Source organism: Lingula anatina, chromosome 1, assembly GCF_051362555.1.
Source record: "Lingula anatina isolate TDL-2025a chromosome 1, LinAna3.0, whole genome shotgun sequence".
Lineage (NCBI taxonomy): Eukaryota > Metazoa > Brachiopoda > Lingulata > Lingulida > Lingulidae > Lingula > Lingula anatina.
In genome coordinates, this window is record NC_141767.1 from 18,039,957 (window position 1) to 18,054,443 (window position 14,487).

The following is a 14,487-nucleotide window of genomic DNA, read 5'->3' on the forward strand; positions in this document are numbered from 1 at the left end:
ACGGTGACCTAAAATCCCTGATTTATGACAGATAAGGTGTGCCTCAGCAGGATTTAATGTGAGAACTAAAGCAAGTGTTATTCTGCAGATAAAAACAAAGTGGATGTGCACCACATTACATCTCGTCACTGCACTACCAACATGCCGAAGACGCTATTCCTTTTGATTATCTGTATGGCTGTGGCGGTACAGGTAGGTTTAATTGTAATGATAATTGTAATATGTGATAATAGTCATAATACAAAAGTGCTAAGTGCGATGTGGATTCCACCGGTTAATGACATAAAATCGAAAAACCATACAAAGTCGCTTGCTATTGACTGCGATATTGACTAAATTATTTGATTTCATTGTAACGTTTGGTCATATTACAGAAAATTATCTGTGCGGCATTGTATATATAAGGCCGTCACCAGAGACTTTCAGTGCTGTTGGTCTTTGAAATTTCTGTTGCACTTGTCCCAATGCCCATCCTGCTTCTCCCATTTCTTTCTCTTTGGACTGTCCCAGTCTTCTTGAGTCCAGACTTATGAACATTAATACTTGTTTTTCACAATCGAAGGCCACAAAATGAATTCGCTTTTAGAGCCTAATACTATAGTCTATAGAACCTAACATTTTTCAGAATCGAAGAAGTTATTGGTGCAAAATTAATTTTAATTTCACAAAGCGTCATCCTATGTAGTTAGGAAGAGGAGCATTTTGGTTTTTGAAAGAGGCACGGGAAAAACAATTGTTAAGTTTGTTAACATTTTCCAGAGCATTCCTGCTCCCGGCCATGGCGGCGTGTGTAACAACGCCTCACACTGCAATGACGACGAGTGTTGCGTATCTCTGCTGCAACCCATAGGGAGGAAGAGGTCGTTAAGTCAACTCGGAATGTGCTCGAAACTGGGCACAAGCGGATCTTGTAAGTACTATTTTTATTACCGATTTATGCATTCGATTATTCCCATATTTGTTTAGGATACTCTCTAATCGATGGGTATTTGATTACGTACAGTGTATCATACATTTTCATTACTTTCAAAATCAATCTAACGATGCACTCAACTTCAGGGTTTGAATAAGAGAAAGGAAACCTTTGAAAATAAGATTTTAGAAGACTCGAAATTTTAAAAATATTTTCTTTTCAAAGTGAAGAATTTTTAAGATAAAGACTTTCAGAGATAAAAAAAATTGTTTCCACAGGGTGTGACCCGTCTTCTCTGTCTGGCCAGCCACAGGCGATGGTTTTGGAGTGTCCCTGTGCCCCGGGGTTCAAGTGTATTCCTCAGGGTTGGTCTGGGGGCATTGTTGTACCGGTATTGCATGAGCCAGGTAATACCACTGGGCGTCTAACCCTAGGGAAAGTTCTCCCTCGTTATCACCCTTATTTTTATTCCCTTGTTTTTTAAAGATCGTGTAAGACCAACAGCGGCCTTTTATTTCAATTGTTAGTATAAATTTTCACTATTGAAAAAAGAACGTCAAATCTGTGTGACTCCCATGTGTCACAACAAGGGTTCATGTTTATAATAATAATAATAAGAATAATAAGAATAATAATAATAATAATAATTTCAGACTTGTTTGTGGCTTACCTGAATTATTTTTTCTTTCAGGTCGATGTACCAGTAGTGGTGGTAATTAATATAGAAAAAATTCATTTCGTCTAGGTGGCAATTTTGCAAAAGTAATACTTCGACAGTTTTATTCCAGACAATATCTAAGGAAAAAAAACGATTGCAAAATTTGGTCACAACGAAAGAGCTGAAAAAGCATTAAAATGTATAAAAAAGAACTGTTCATTACCTTAGTATGCCTTCGTGTTAACTAACGAGAATATAAAAAAAAGGCACTTTATGCTAAAACGTTGATAAGATAGTGAAAATAAGGATTTATGAAGTGAAAAATAAATATCACCCAGATCCTCGTCTTCTCATTGCAGTTTGAAGTGAAACGATAAGCAAAACGGTGAAATTACCTCATATTTCGGTTATCATGGATGAGAGTCCGAGCTAAGAGGAAAGATTTGATTCATCTTGTGTCTGTTGAGACTAAGAACACATTACACTTCTGTTGTCTTCGCTACAGCAACGCATTATATTACTAACGTTACATTACTAGCGTTTTCAACTGCGAGCACATCCACTGTCGCATATCATGTAATTACTGGTATATTAGTAATAGAAGTTAGAGGAATCATAAATTATGCAAAGGTGATAAGTACTAAGCCAGTGCCACTTGTTCGCTATCGCACTGTATGCATTCAACGACAAGGTTTTTTTCATTTATCCCAAGGCTCCGTCGTGTTTGCGTTAACTTAAAAAGTATCCGGGAATTCACAAAGTTTTGCTTTGAAAAAAAAAAAAAAAAAAAAAAAGAAAAGAAAGAAAGAAAGGAAGAAACCCTTTCAACTCAGCAGTATTCATGAAATGTAACTCACACCAAAGAAATGTTTAATTGAAAAGACACTGCTTAAAATACTTGATTCGCCCATAACGTACTTTAGGTAACGGAAATATTGAGGCAGGTGCAAGATATACCAGAGGTGAATACGCAACCCAAGTTTTGGACTCGGGCTCGTTTTGTAACAAGTCGCAATCCAAGCGTGCAGTGTGGGGGCCCTGGATTGTGAGAGGGACTTATCATTTACGGGTCAGGCGTTACGGAGAGAGAGAGTGCAAAAATCTTTTGAAAACTTATGTAAGCAACTTTGTACTTTTCCCGTAATGAAAACAGCAGTTTTTTCTTTTGTGATGAACTGGGCCTTTCAGCTAGCTGTAAGGGTTCAGTTAAAGATGGCATTGATAAAATAGGACCATAATTTGACTGCCCAGAGTCGTGCCAGGAATATATTAACTTTATCGTCCTAAACTCGTTTTTATAAAGCATGTTCAAGCATCCGCCCGTCACCATCTTCAACGTACCCTTAGGAACTCTCCCTTCCCCTCCTTTTTTTCTTAGCTGTGCTTGCATGTGGTCGGTACTCGAGAGCTTCAGATTCTCGTTCGTAAAATCCATATACATATAACTTTCAGTTTCATTTCACGCTGTATATACCCTGTGAAACTGTTATGGCGCACACGCTGTTGAGCTTGGGCTCTTAAGTTCATTTATGATAATGTTCAAGCGACATGATACTTGTTAGTCTCGTACTTACATAAGGGCGTTGTTACAGTTAACAAAACTACCGCTTCTACGGCGCGTCGACCTGCCCCTTGTGACATACTGAAATCTGGCTGTCGCCCCAAAACATCAATTACCATTAGATCACTAAGAAAACTTTCACATCCCACTGACCAGAACCAAGACGAATTGCGTTCAAAAAGACATTGAGGGCAGTTTGATCAGATTGGTGTTTCGCTTATCAACAACCGAAGTTTGTTTTATCCTGCGACCTTATGCGGATCATTATGATCAGACAAAATGTTTTTCACACTAATCAAATAGAAATCGGTTTGTGATTTTATAGTATACCGGATGCTTTGTCCAAGTCTATTGCCTATATACCAAATAGGCTACGGGTGCAGGTGTCTATATTTAGAATGGAAACTTTTTAATGGGTAATCTTTATTTTAGATAGCACGAAAACCTCAATGATCACTCGATCTTCACGTGCGCTCGTGTCTGCAGTAAGGTTTAAAGTACAAGCAAAAGGTGCACGCTCGAAAAGCATGTTAAACTGGCTCCACCGAAAAACATTTACGTCACTTTGTAAAAGGTTGATGGAAACAAAGAATACACTTAACAGCATCAGCTATTGTGAGCAAACATACACTTGCAGTTTATAGATAACAATTTATTGTAATCAAATTTATGTACATAAAAACGAAAATAGTATGATAAACCGCGTACAAGGTGAAAAGTTAAAATATCTCCAAACCGCCAACAAGGCATACGGTACACATAAGCACATATGAAGCACCAGTACGCATATAACAACATTTTCTCATTAACGGAATGTGCCGAAAAGCTATATATAGAAATATTGATCTCATACTGAAGCTCGACTAGAGCAGTACACTGAAAGGAAGCGGTATGCGGTTACATTCATTATGATAAAAAGGCCGTTGCTCCTTTAAACAAAATTCTTTCCCGGAAAAGTACGGTAAATTGAACTTTTCCGCATTAATCTCATCACTCTTCAAATATACTGAAAACTGTCTTTTGATCACCGGCTTTTTAAGCTGCTGCTGAAGTTAAAATGCTTTTAAATTAAGATTCGCGGAGTTTTAATACTGATAGAAGGTGCGGTGTTCCGCTGATACATATTTGAAGCTCAGCGTGTGTTAACACCTGCAGAGGGCACGTAGTACAACTCGAGTACGCCACACGTGGTTACTCCCTGGACACCAAGTTACAAGCGCCGACGCTCGGAAGGTCAACTCCCTCCACCTTTAACGTTGTCGCTTCTCTGTTACCCTTCTTCTTCACAACATGAGCAACACCGGTGACGTAAACATTCGTCTGGCTCCAGCTGCCAAAATCTATGGTGCACCAGGCAGTCACCTGGACCCTCTTCTCAGTGGTGCCTCCAGATGTCGCGGTGAACGTTTCCAACTGCACTGGATCAACTCGGTTGACGAAGGCGTGGCCGATAACACATTCGCGCTTGTCCTGTACCAGGAACTGTTCACCGGGAACAACTGCCTGCAGGCTGAACGCGTATCCCTCTGGGCGGCTGTCAGACCAGAAGAAGTGGGTATTGGTGTTGCAGGTCTCTCCCTTGAACGTAATCCGCTTCCCGTAGCCCATCCCTATGCTCAGTAAGGGTAGCGCTTGGTCGTTGAACAGCGGACGCTTTGAACCGTTCGGGCGCACCAAGTAGTTGAAACCGGGAAGTATGCGCGGATCGATATAGAAGCCTGAAATGGAAAACAATCTATAAGCCTGTCTATTCAACTGAGTGAGATCCGCTGGTTAATCGGATCGTTTGAACAGTCTATCGATAAACTGTATTGAAAAGCACTCAAGATTTTAGATATATATTATGTATTAGTCATAAAAAAGCTGCCGCTTTGAAGTGGTAAATCTAAACGCACACCATAGACAGAAAGGAAGAAAATGGGAAGTATTCCTTACATATTTAATGTGCCATAAATAAAAGAATTCACAGGCTTTTTTATGATAAGTTCACTCTAAGATATACAGAACCCTCCAACATACTGTTAGCATGTAACTTAGGTTACTGCGATTCAGTTGTAAAATAAAACAATCAGCAATGACGAACTGCGCTCCTCACCGAGTCCTTATCTCATTTTCACTCGTCTGCAATCAAATAAGCATGTAAGCATAGCAAAAAAGCATCAAGTTATACAATTAGTTTTAAATGAGAACTTCGTTTTCAATTACCTTGTTTGGTTTCAACTTGAGAAATTTACAATTTGTATAACGTAATTCTAAGAAAAATATCTAGGATAAGCCAATAAAGTAAGATGACTACGCTTAAGACGAGTCATCTCATTCACATAATGCATAAAGGCGACGTTATTTTCGTTCATAGGTTCTTTGTTACCTTTAGAATAATTTTCTTAAACAGACTATAACAACACAGAACTGACTATTACCTATGACAGGCATCTCGTGTGGCTGGATTCCTTTAACAGAATACCGAGTATCGGTGACGGGGTCAAAAACAGCAATGTCTATTTCTGTTTTCTCCGGCGTTTCTTCGAAATCGGCAATCTGCTGGGTTTGTGCACAAGAAGTAGAAACATTCAATTCGCATAAATCAACTGAAGCTTTCCTCTGGTCCTCCCACCAGGTACGAAAAAAATCGTTTTGTTTTATCCTCCGTTCCCGTCTCAGGGCATTGGTGTCAACGCCCCCATCTGTATGACGGGTTGTGTATTGTCCAACCGCCAAGTCGAGAACGCCGTTATCCCGCGAGTCTCTCCATTCCACGTGCTCGCCATCTAAGTGGTGCAGGAACGGGTGTTGTCTGTTGTCCGTATCTCCTGTCATCGTTTGCGCTTCTTTGGATGGTTTTGAGACGAGCAGTTGGTCCACGCATTTCAGATCTGTAAGGTCAACAAAACTCCCAGGACAAGAAACAAACCCGGGGCTCACAGAACTTGAGGTGGCCATGTATGTTTTTTCTCTGTTGCTAGTTTAGAAAAATATTCAGAAAGCACCAGTTCAATTAAATGAATCTTATTCACGCTGGTTGGAATTGGTTAGTTATGTTGTTTTTGCTGCAGAGGATGATGAAAATACGGTTATAAATGCGTGTTTACGAAATATCTGGCTCTATAACGTATTTTGGATCCTCTGTCTGGTATCGTCGAAAGGGTAATGAAATTGCTTGTGGGAATATTGTAGCATTAAGTCCACACGTAATGAATTTTTCAGGAATATGATTGGTCATCCTGATGTCTACGATTCTGATTGGTTTCCTTTAAGCATCATTCCTAGACTGCGTGTTGTTCACGTGAAAAGCTACGTTATTTTGCTATGAATAATTTGATTTCAAATACTTTTTAAAGCCTTCATGTATTGGATCTTAACGATATAGATGACTTCTTAAATAAGTTAAATAACAAAGACAGGACATTTGGTGGTTAGTTTGAGCCAGACAAAATTAGCACGTGCTTATGTTTACTGGTTGATTAGTATACTGCGCCCCTTCTTTCAGCGTAAAGCAAAATATCACTTTTCTTATTCTTTCTCCCTTATAAGAAAAATTATGAAGATATCACTGATCAACAATGATATAAATTGTACCACCAGTATGTGTTGGTTTTTGTAGGAATCATATTAGAAAAAAGTAACTGACACAAAGCTGATGAAGATAGTTGGCTGATGTGCAATTGATGGAAGAGCGTCTGCCAATATGACCTATTTACCTACATCACGGAGCTGGTTGTATATATATCCTAGCTGTCATAGTGCGTGGAGTTTGTAACGTCCGTCTCTGAATCCAGGGTTACGACGTCCGACAGCTTGAGTAAGATAATCGGTCTTCAAGGTAAGTTAAATGCGTTAAATTGTGTGATCAGAAAACCCCATACGAGATAATTTCCATTCATTTGTGCATATGTTTATATGAGGCGAAAGCGATACGCACGTGGCTGGCTGGTTAACGTAGCACTTACCTATGCAGTTATATAGTTCAAATAAGGCCCGCGATTATGCTTACTTACAATATAATAACCTTATTGTTTGGAATTTTTGTACTATCTTTAAGAGTTTGCTCTGAGTAGTGCTTACAAAATGGGGAAACGCCATGAGCATTTGAGGTTAAGTTAATGGTCAACTCAAGTTCAATCAACAGTGAATCAATCGTATACATTACTCTGTACATCTACACAGCCTGCCTTTTCTTGGTCGGGGTACTTGGTCGATGACGTTGTTAATGTAATAATGGGAAACAGTTACACGGCAGATGTCATACGGGTTTACCGGTTGCTAGTCCAACAGGCTGAGATGCGAGAGCAAAGCTTTGAAAGCATATAACAAATAGAGAAAGGAAAAGAAAGTTTGGCCTCTCCCCTTTGACATTGCTTTGACATTGCTTTGTAATACATAACTTGGGGCAGAAAATAAAAACAGTTAAAAGGCCTACTGCAGTAACTCTAGTAGCACGGGCCCAGATACTGTCCATGTACCTTTAAATTTTATTAATGATATCCATTATGGACAGATAAGTAAAATATCTGTTTGGGTAGAAAACCATGTAATATGTGTGTTTTGTGTGTATTTTAAGAAGGTCAGTATTGTCATTGTTTATTGTGCCGTTACCTTTAGGCTTTACATCTCAGGTGTAAATAATGTACTGTACTACTAGTATGTTAGGGGCAGGCCAAAGCATTGATAGCCAAATGATTGCTTTGAGCTATATAAATACTTTATTCTTTGTTAGCAGAAATGGTGTAGTTGGAGAGGCACAGTGGCTAATAGTCCATGTCTGACAACATGTTTTGGCAAGGCTCTTTAGACCCCTCTCTAAAATTTTGGGTCCATCATATGGAATGTGCCCTTGCTTAAGAGTACATTTTCATTCTTAAGGAAGTCATTGCCCATCATGTTGTGATTGGGAATAATTGGTTTTCATACCCATTAGGATACATATAGTGCTTGCTATTTTAGAAGGGTTGGGAATTTATGTTTTTGATATTGTTGTGGTCTGTCATATGCCTTGTAAAAAGAGTTAATTCTTAAGGGGTGATGTATAGTTGGGTAGTTATCAAAAATGATTACATAAAAAGACTTAACTGTTTTAATTGAGCTGTTAAAGTTATCATTTATCCTCTTTAAGTGGAAGGAAATGGAATGAGAAAATCAATTTATGCTTATGAAATCAGACAGGAATCTTGCAGCCAGCATCCCCTCCCTCTGGCATATCTAAATCCTTGAATGCATAATGGGGGATTATGTAAGAACAACCAAGGTATCTGACTGCAAAGCATTAAATGACAGAAATATGTCCTTTTATCTGGTTTTAATGATTTCACTTAACTAATTCAAGAAAAACAGAATCACACATGGGGGCTATAAATTATTTCACTGGTGATGAATTAAATTTAAAAAAAAAAGAATTTGAAAAAGCATTTGGACACGAGTTGAAAAAAATGACTGCAGTGTTGTTGATGTGGCATTTAGAGGAAAGTATCAAATACATTATCAAAATCCATATTTGTAGAGTATTTTTTGCTCATGGTTTGCCATTAGGTCACTTGTATTTTATAAATACTAAGAAAAAAAATACTTTTCATAAGAAATCCCCAAAAGGTTGTAGATTGACATAGAACTGGAATCCACCTGAGGTAGAACTTTGTATGCATGTTTAATAGCCTCCAACATTATTGATTAAAAAGTGATTATGAGACGATGTTACCAAACAACCCCAGATGTCTTATCTGAATTAGCGCCAAATCATGATTAAGTACCATCCACAAAGTGTTTTTGAGCCTTTCACTTGCAGCTTTTTTTCTGCTCATTCATTATGTATTTCAGAAAGTAAACCCTCTTGTTATTTTTTTCTATTATAAAATAGTGTGCCAGATTTTGATGGTATAATTGTATTATGGGTATGGGCATGCACTACCCATCAAAATTTTCATAAGGTTTAAGTGACCTGTAGCATGTTGTTATTCTATTGACTTGCAGTCAAAACAATGGCAGTAAAGTTGTCCTGAGATGTACCAGTACTATATATATACCTGACATGTTGTTGTTGTTGACGTGTGTTAGCTGAGTCGCACTGGCTTGACCCCTGGTCACAGCAATGACCACAGATAACTCCTGCTACCAGAGAGCCTTAGAAAATAATCCATTGGCATGCTGTCCATTAGTATCACAGTTGTCACTAGCTTTCAAGTGTCCATCATTGCCATTAGATTATCAACAGGTAGGTTCAATTATCCTAGTCTGAAGTGGGTTTTTGATGAAGGAGGAGAAGCAGTGTTGGGAGGGGGTTTAGTGATACATTCTCAGACTTGGCAAAATCTCCAAGGGTACAGCGGTCTCAAAGACCTGCTGAAATCTGGATAGTGCAGGTGTTGATGCCAAGATAATGCAAATGCAACATATATATATATATATATCCCTCCCCACTCAAGACATACTTATGTAATTGTTCCATGGTATTGGGGCTACATATATACAGTTATATTTCATATATAGGTATTTAATAGGTATTTCATTTGACTAACTGTTGTATTTAAATTAAGGGGAGACACTCAGGAAATGCAATAATTGCTGAAAATTATGTACATGTCGAATGGTGAGTGAGAAATGATTGCTAGTCCATCTGGGCTGAATAATGCTCAGATTTCTTTGAAATTGCCAAGGGTGCTTCAATGTTGCTTAATTTTGGACTGAAAGCCATCAAGTTTAGCCATGGCTGTGTTCTTTATCTTACTGTGACTTATCTCAGACACTTCTTTTCTTACGTTTTGGATGAACTTCTAATCATTAGATGACCTTGTCTGAATAACATGTTTTTGAATATCTTTCATAAAGATATCTTATTTGATGTTCTCTTTTAGTTTTGCAGACATCAAGAAAATTTAGAGTTCCATGGCACAGCAGCTAGATCAACATGGTGATCCACAGGGCAAGATTGGACTCTATGACCCAGAGTGTGAACGTGATTCTTGCGGCGTGGGTTTCGTTGTCAATATAGATGGAAACAGGACTTATCAGGTACTCCAAACATTGTGAGATAACATAATGGGTGATGCACTTGTAAAACCCAAAATGTACCAGTTGTGTACTAGTACCAATATTTGATAATCAGCCAAACACAATAATTGAAATGTGGCAGTAAACATTCTTTGTACCTGAATAGAGATCAGCTTTAATTATTCTACCATTTGGTAGAATAAAAAGATCAAAACACTTACTAAGACATCCTCCTACATGACATATTATTGACGCAATTTGAGACAATGTAGGTATCTATATGTACAGTACTTTATGTATATTAGGAAAAAAAGGGAAATTTCTTAAGACTATACTCTACATACTACTCTGTGCACTCAACATTTCATGTCAAAATCTAAATGGGTTATAGTGTATTAGCTCGGCATATAAACCTACATGCATATGCCCCCATTGAAAAGTTGACCTAATATTTTGTCCTAGCATGCCTGGATCACATGATCAGAGGCTGCTTGCTGTCTGGAGGGAATTATAAACATTAAAAAAAATTAGACTTTGAGCTTTTGTCTAGTGATTTTTGTTATTTGTTTAGCACATTGCATAATACCTGGCCTGGGTGTACCGACATATAGGTTATCAGATATATGTGTACTCAAATGTCTAACATGATGTATGATGTAATAACTAGATCACGTACACTAAGAACTAGATCACCGATGTCAATTTGCTATCCTTCTTTTAGGTTTTTTGTGTGTGTATTTTTTTGTTTAACTGATGTTTACTCTCTGTTACAAGAATGTTTTTGTGTTATATACTGTAACAGAACATACACTGTGCTTTACCAAGTAATTTTTTTATTGTGCAATATAAAGCATTTTAAATGATAAACTGAGATGTGGCATACTACACATGCTAAACATTACCCTTTTTGTTCACATTGAATAAGGGCTCATTCCCAATGAGACTATTGTTCTACGTAGATCATTTCAACTCAAAGGAGACTCTTGCTGAATGCAAACAGATCTGCATGCCTCCTCCCTTATATGAATACATTGCAAACAAGAGGAAGCATGTAGATCTCTTAATCTGATTGCATTAATCTGAGAGTCCCCGCAGTTGGATCAATCTTCTAATAAGTAGAATGGTGGTTTCATTGCGATAACGGGAATTGGGAATAAGCCCTAAGACATTTAAAATGTGTTTTGTGATGTGACAACTATATGCATATATTCTTTCAAATACTCGATATTTTGCACTATTTTCATTGGGAAAATATAGCCAATGTGTGTTGTTTTCTTAAAACCAGGTGTGTCTTGATGTCATGAAATTTTTTATTCGGTTTGCCTAGTTGGTAAAGAGAAATGTTTACACATTTTTCTCTAGGTCTTGAAACATGCACAGACTATGCTGGAGCGCATGGAGCACCGCGGAGGCTGCGGGTGCGATAACGACACAGGAGATGGGGCAGGGGTATTGTGTGGGATTCCTCATGAGCTTTATGCAAAAGTTGTAAGGTATGTATTATGTATATCATATTTTCCACAGTGAGATGGGTGAATGCATTTTCAGCAAAACTTGTTAAATGAGGGGAGCCTGGAAGCAAAGAAATGTTAGTGAAAGTGAAAGAGGATGGGCCGTAGGTGGTTATCATGTTGTGTAACATACATATTTGACACTGACAAGGGAGACTGGGAGGGGTATTTGAAAAATTATGTAAATAATAGTTTGGGTCATCATTTGTTAGGTAAGAGGCCAGTACATGTACATTGGCAGGAAGTGTGGTTACATTTGTGTTTATTTTTATAGTGATGTCTATTTTAAAGGTTGTTATGTTTTTTAAACAAGTGAACTACGAGTGTATTGTTCATCATTGAATTAAATTGTCTGTGGTACAGAGTGGCTTATTTGAAATTATGATCTCAGCATAAATTTAAAAATAAGTTGTGTCAAAGGAAATTTCCCTGATTAATATATACATTAATATAAATCAATGTAAGTGCATTGAGATAATTTGGCAGATTTTAAATTTTGTTTGAAATGTTTTGAAGGGAAGAACATGGCATCAACCTTCCAGAGCAAGGTGCCTATGCAACTGGGATTTTCTTCATGGATGAACAGGGCTCTAAGAAGTGTGAAATGTTGTTTGATCAACTTGCTACTGACAATGGACTGGAGGTAGATTTACACTTAACGTCTGGATTAATTTTCAGTGAAAAAAGGAGAATTCTTTTTTTAACCAGCTTGATGGTTTCTGATAAGAAAATAGCTATTCACTTTTTTTCTTTTCTGACATTTTCTAGCATTTTTCTAAAGGTGTTTATCCCAAATGTCACGAAACCTGTAATATTTTAGAAGTCTTACTCTTTTTGATATACAAAAGAAGACACTCTACAGTTACTGTAATACAAGAACACAACTAAAAACAAATTGACATTTGGAACAACTACTCAAAAGAAACATGCAAAGATAAGTTGCTGTCAGCATACACTTTACTTCCTGTTTGTATGTCACTGAGACCAATGAAATAGCATTATTTTTTTAAAGACAAAATTTTACTTTAAGATATATTCTGAATTATTTTTGTGCACTCTTAATTTTTTAACATGATACATTGGATGGCTATCTTAGCTGTATAGCTGACCTATTTATGCACCTGTTAAGGTACCTAATAAACCTAATAGTAGAAGGAATCTGTAGGGCATTGCTCTCTTCAGTGGCACACATGTTTATCAATGAACCTATCACCTATCTCTTATTAATGTGAAGGTTCACCCCAATATGATTTCAGCTTCTATGAAAAAAGAAGTGTAAAGTCTTTATTTCATCACTTATGTATTTATGTGGTTAGCAAATATTGTTGTCATTGAAAAAAAAATGTCTGAAATTATATTGTTTTTAAGAGGAATTAAATGGAGCCCAGTTGATTATTGGAGTTAAATTGGTCCAAACATTTTTTATATGTTTTTATTTATTATGAACAGCCCAAGTGTCTCGGGCTAAATCTTGTGTTGATTTTTCTAGGTACTCTGTTGGAGGACAGTCCCTGGTGATAATAAGGTCATTGGCAGCATTGCAGCAGCCAAGGAACCTCTGCTTAGACAGGTGAGTTTAGGGAAAGTTTAGTGTTGTCGGTTAAGGGGGGGGGGTCGAAATGGCAGGCTGATAGAATATGTGGGAAGTTGTTGTGAACACTTGTGAGTAAAGGAATGGTAGGATGAAAAGGGGGATGCTCTATGCACAGTTGGCAGTATAGGAGGTGGTTTACAGTTGAAAACAATTATCAGAATGGTTGGCTATAATGATGATCATATCATCACCTATCATCATGATGATAATTATCATCATCATCAAAATAATAATAAAAATAACAGCCATAGAGAGTATTTTCTGTTTTGCTAGTTTAGATGCTAATGGGTTTTTCATTCAAATCATCTTTCAGTATACAAACAGATCATCATTCATTGTACAAACAGGTTCCACCTAGCTCTACTAATGAATTGCTATGGTACTTGCATGATTAATAAGGCGATTATAAGATTAATTACTTATCCAGTAACGTGGGATGATGTACTTACTAGGCATGTTAATATGAAATGCCGCGTGCACATTGTTTAAACTTTGTCTAGTCTAACACTCTTGAATACACACATTATGTTTACTTATCCATGGTTTGAAGCAATACTAGTACATGTTGGTATAATGATTATTTCAATGAAGAGAAGAACCCCAAAAATGCATAACCTTACTGTAGGGACAGTCTATGCATATTAACTGTCCCTGAAAGGTAACCAGTGGGTAGCTATGTAGAGCTGTGCCTATAATATTATTTTTGAGAGGGCACTAGTACTCCTGACGGTGAAGCATTGATCATGGGGATGCCAATATACCACATTTAGTGGCCACATGTGGATATAGGTATATGTACTGTAGGTATTTGTGGCTATAAGTAATAGGTTACTTATTCTTAGTCTTGGTCTGAAATGCCCTCTCATTGTATACAAAATAAGGGCAAAAAGAAAATGCTTAAATTGACAGCATTTGTGAAAATGTAGTGGTCTAGTGTTAATTATATATGGTTTAGTGTTAATGGATCAGAAATGATTCCATAAAAAAATGACGTTTATGAATTTTCCTGTATCTTGCACATGATTGAGGGGGGTATATCTGGCTTATAGAAAATTTTATGATATAAAACAATAAGTTATTCTGAAGTTTATGTTAAGTATCAGTCTCTCATGGGAACTGACTATATTTCTATATTCCACTATGTCTGTGTGCCTGAAAATCTAAAGCAGAGTGAGAATATATCATTACCAAACAGCTCTTATTCCTCAAACCTATACAGCATGAGACAAAAACATGTATCATTCAGTTTACACAATTGTGGTTAAGGTAGAA

The 14,487-nt window shown here is 37.2% G+C and overlaps 3 protein-coding genes across 5 annotated transcripts in view; 2 read left to right on the plus strand and 1 right to left on the minus strand.

The window, feature by feature from the left end:
* Positions 1 to 23: 23 nt before the first annotated feature.
* On the plus strand, positions 24 to 1,910 carry LOC112041494 (uncharacterized). The gene is made up of 4 exons (XM_024074810.2): positions 24 to 192; positions 760 to 910; positions 1,192 to 1,320; positions 1,605 to 1,910. Exons 1-4 carry the CDS (start codon positions 142 to 144, stop codon positions 1,631 to 1,633), a joined length of 360 nt encoding a protein of 119 aa, XP_023930578.1. The 5' UTR covers positions 24 to 141; the 3' UTR covers positions 1,634 to 1,910.
* Positions 1,911 to 3,769: 1,859 nt separating this feature from the next.
* LOC106154000 (uncharacterized) lies at positions 3,770 to 6,274 on the minus strand. The gene is made up of 2 exons (XM_013528193.2): positions 5,553 to 6,274; positions 3,770 to 4,850 (listed from the first exon to the last, which is right to left on the minus strand). Exons 1-2 carry the CDS (start codon positions 6,070 to 6,072, stop codon positions 4,324 to 4,326), a joined length of 1,047 nt encoding a protein of 348 aa, XP_013383647.2. The 5' UTR covers positions 6,073 to 6,274; the 3' UTR covers positions 3,770 to 4,323.
* Positions 6,275 to 6,769: 495 nt separating this feature from the next.
* The window catches only part of LOC106153998 (uncharacterized), a 35,340-nt gene continuing 27,622 nt past the window's right edge, over positions 6,770 to 14,487 (plus strand). Inside the window, exons 1-5 of one of the 3 annotated variants that reach the window (XM_087002075.1) lie at positions 6,770 to 6,952; positions 9,975 to 10,131; positions 11,473 to 11,603; positions 12,138 to 12,264; positions 13,111 to 13,191. In XM_087002075.1, coding sequence (XP_086858201.1) covers positions 10,006 to 10,131; positions 11,473 to 11,603; positions 12,138 to 12,264; positions 13,111 to 13,191 — 465 coding nt within the window. In that variant the 5' untranslated portion in view covers positions 6,770 to 6,952; positions 9,975 to 10,005. Of the gene's footprint in view, positions 6,953 to 9,159; positions 9,335 to 9,974; positions 10,132 to 11,472; positions 11,604 to 12,137; positions 12,265 to 13,110; positions 13,192 to 14,487 lie in introns of those variants that run through there. The other 2 variants (XM_087002072.1, XM_087002073.1) reach the window with 2 other exon arrangements.

Excerpts from the sequence above, each read along its gene's own strand:
- LOC106154000 (XM_013528193.2), bottom strand. The coding sequence starts at position 6,072 with ATGGCCACCTCAAGTTCTGTGAGCCCCGGGTTTGTTTCTTGTCCTGGG. Across the intron at positions 4,851-5,552 it reads ACACGAGATGCCTGTCATAG|GCTTCTATATCGATCCGCGC; the intron begins GTAATAGTCAGT and ends TTTCCATTTCAG.
- LOC112041494 (XM_024074810.2), top strand. The coding sequence starts at position 142 with ATGCCGAAGACGCTATTCCTTTTGATTATCTGTATGGCTGTGGCGGTA. Across the intron at positions 911-1,191 it reads ACTGGGCACAAGCGGATCTT|GGTGTGACCCGTCTTCTCTG; the intron begins GTAAGTACTATT and ends TTGTTTCCACAG. Across the intron at positions 1,321-1,604 it reads ACCGGTATTGCATGAGCCAG|GTCGATGTACCAGTAGTGGT; the intron begins GTAATACCACTG and ends TTTTTCTTTCAG.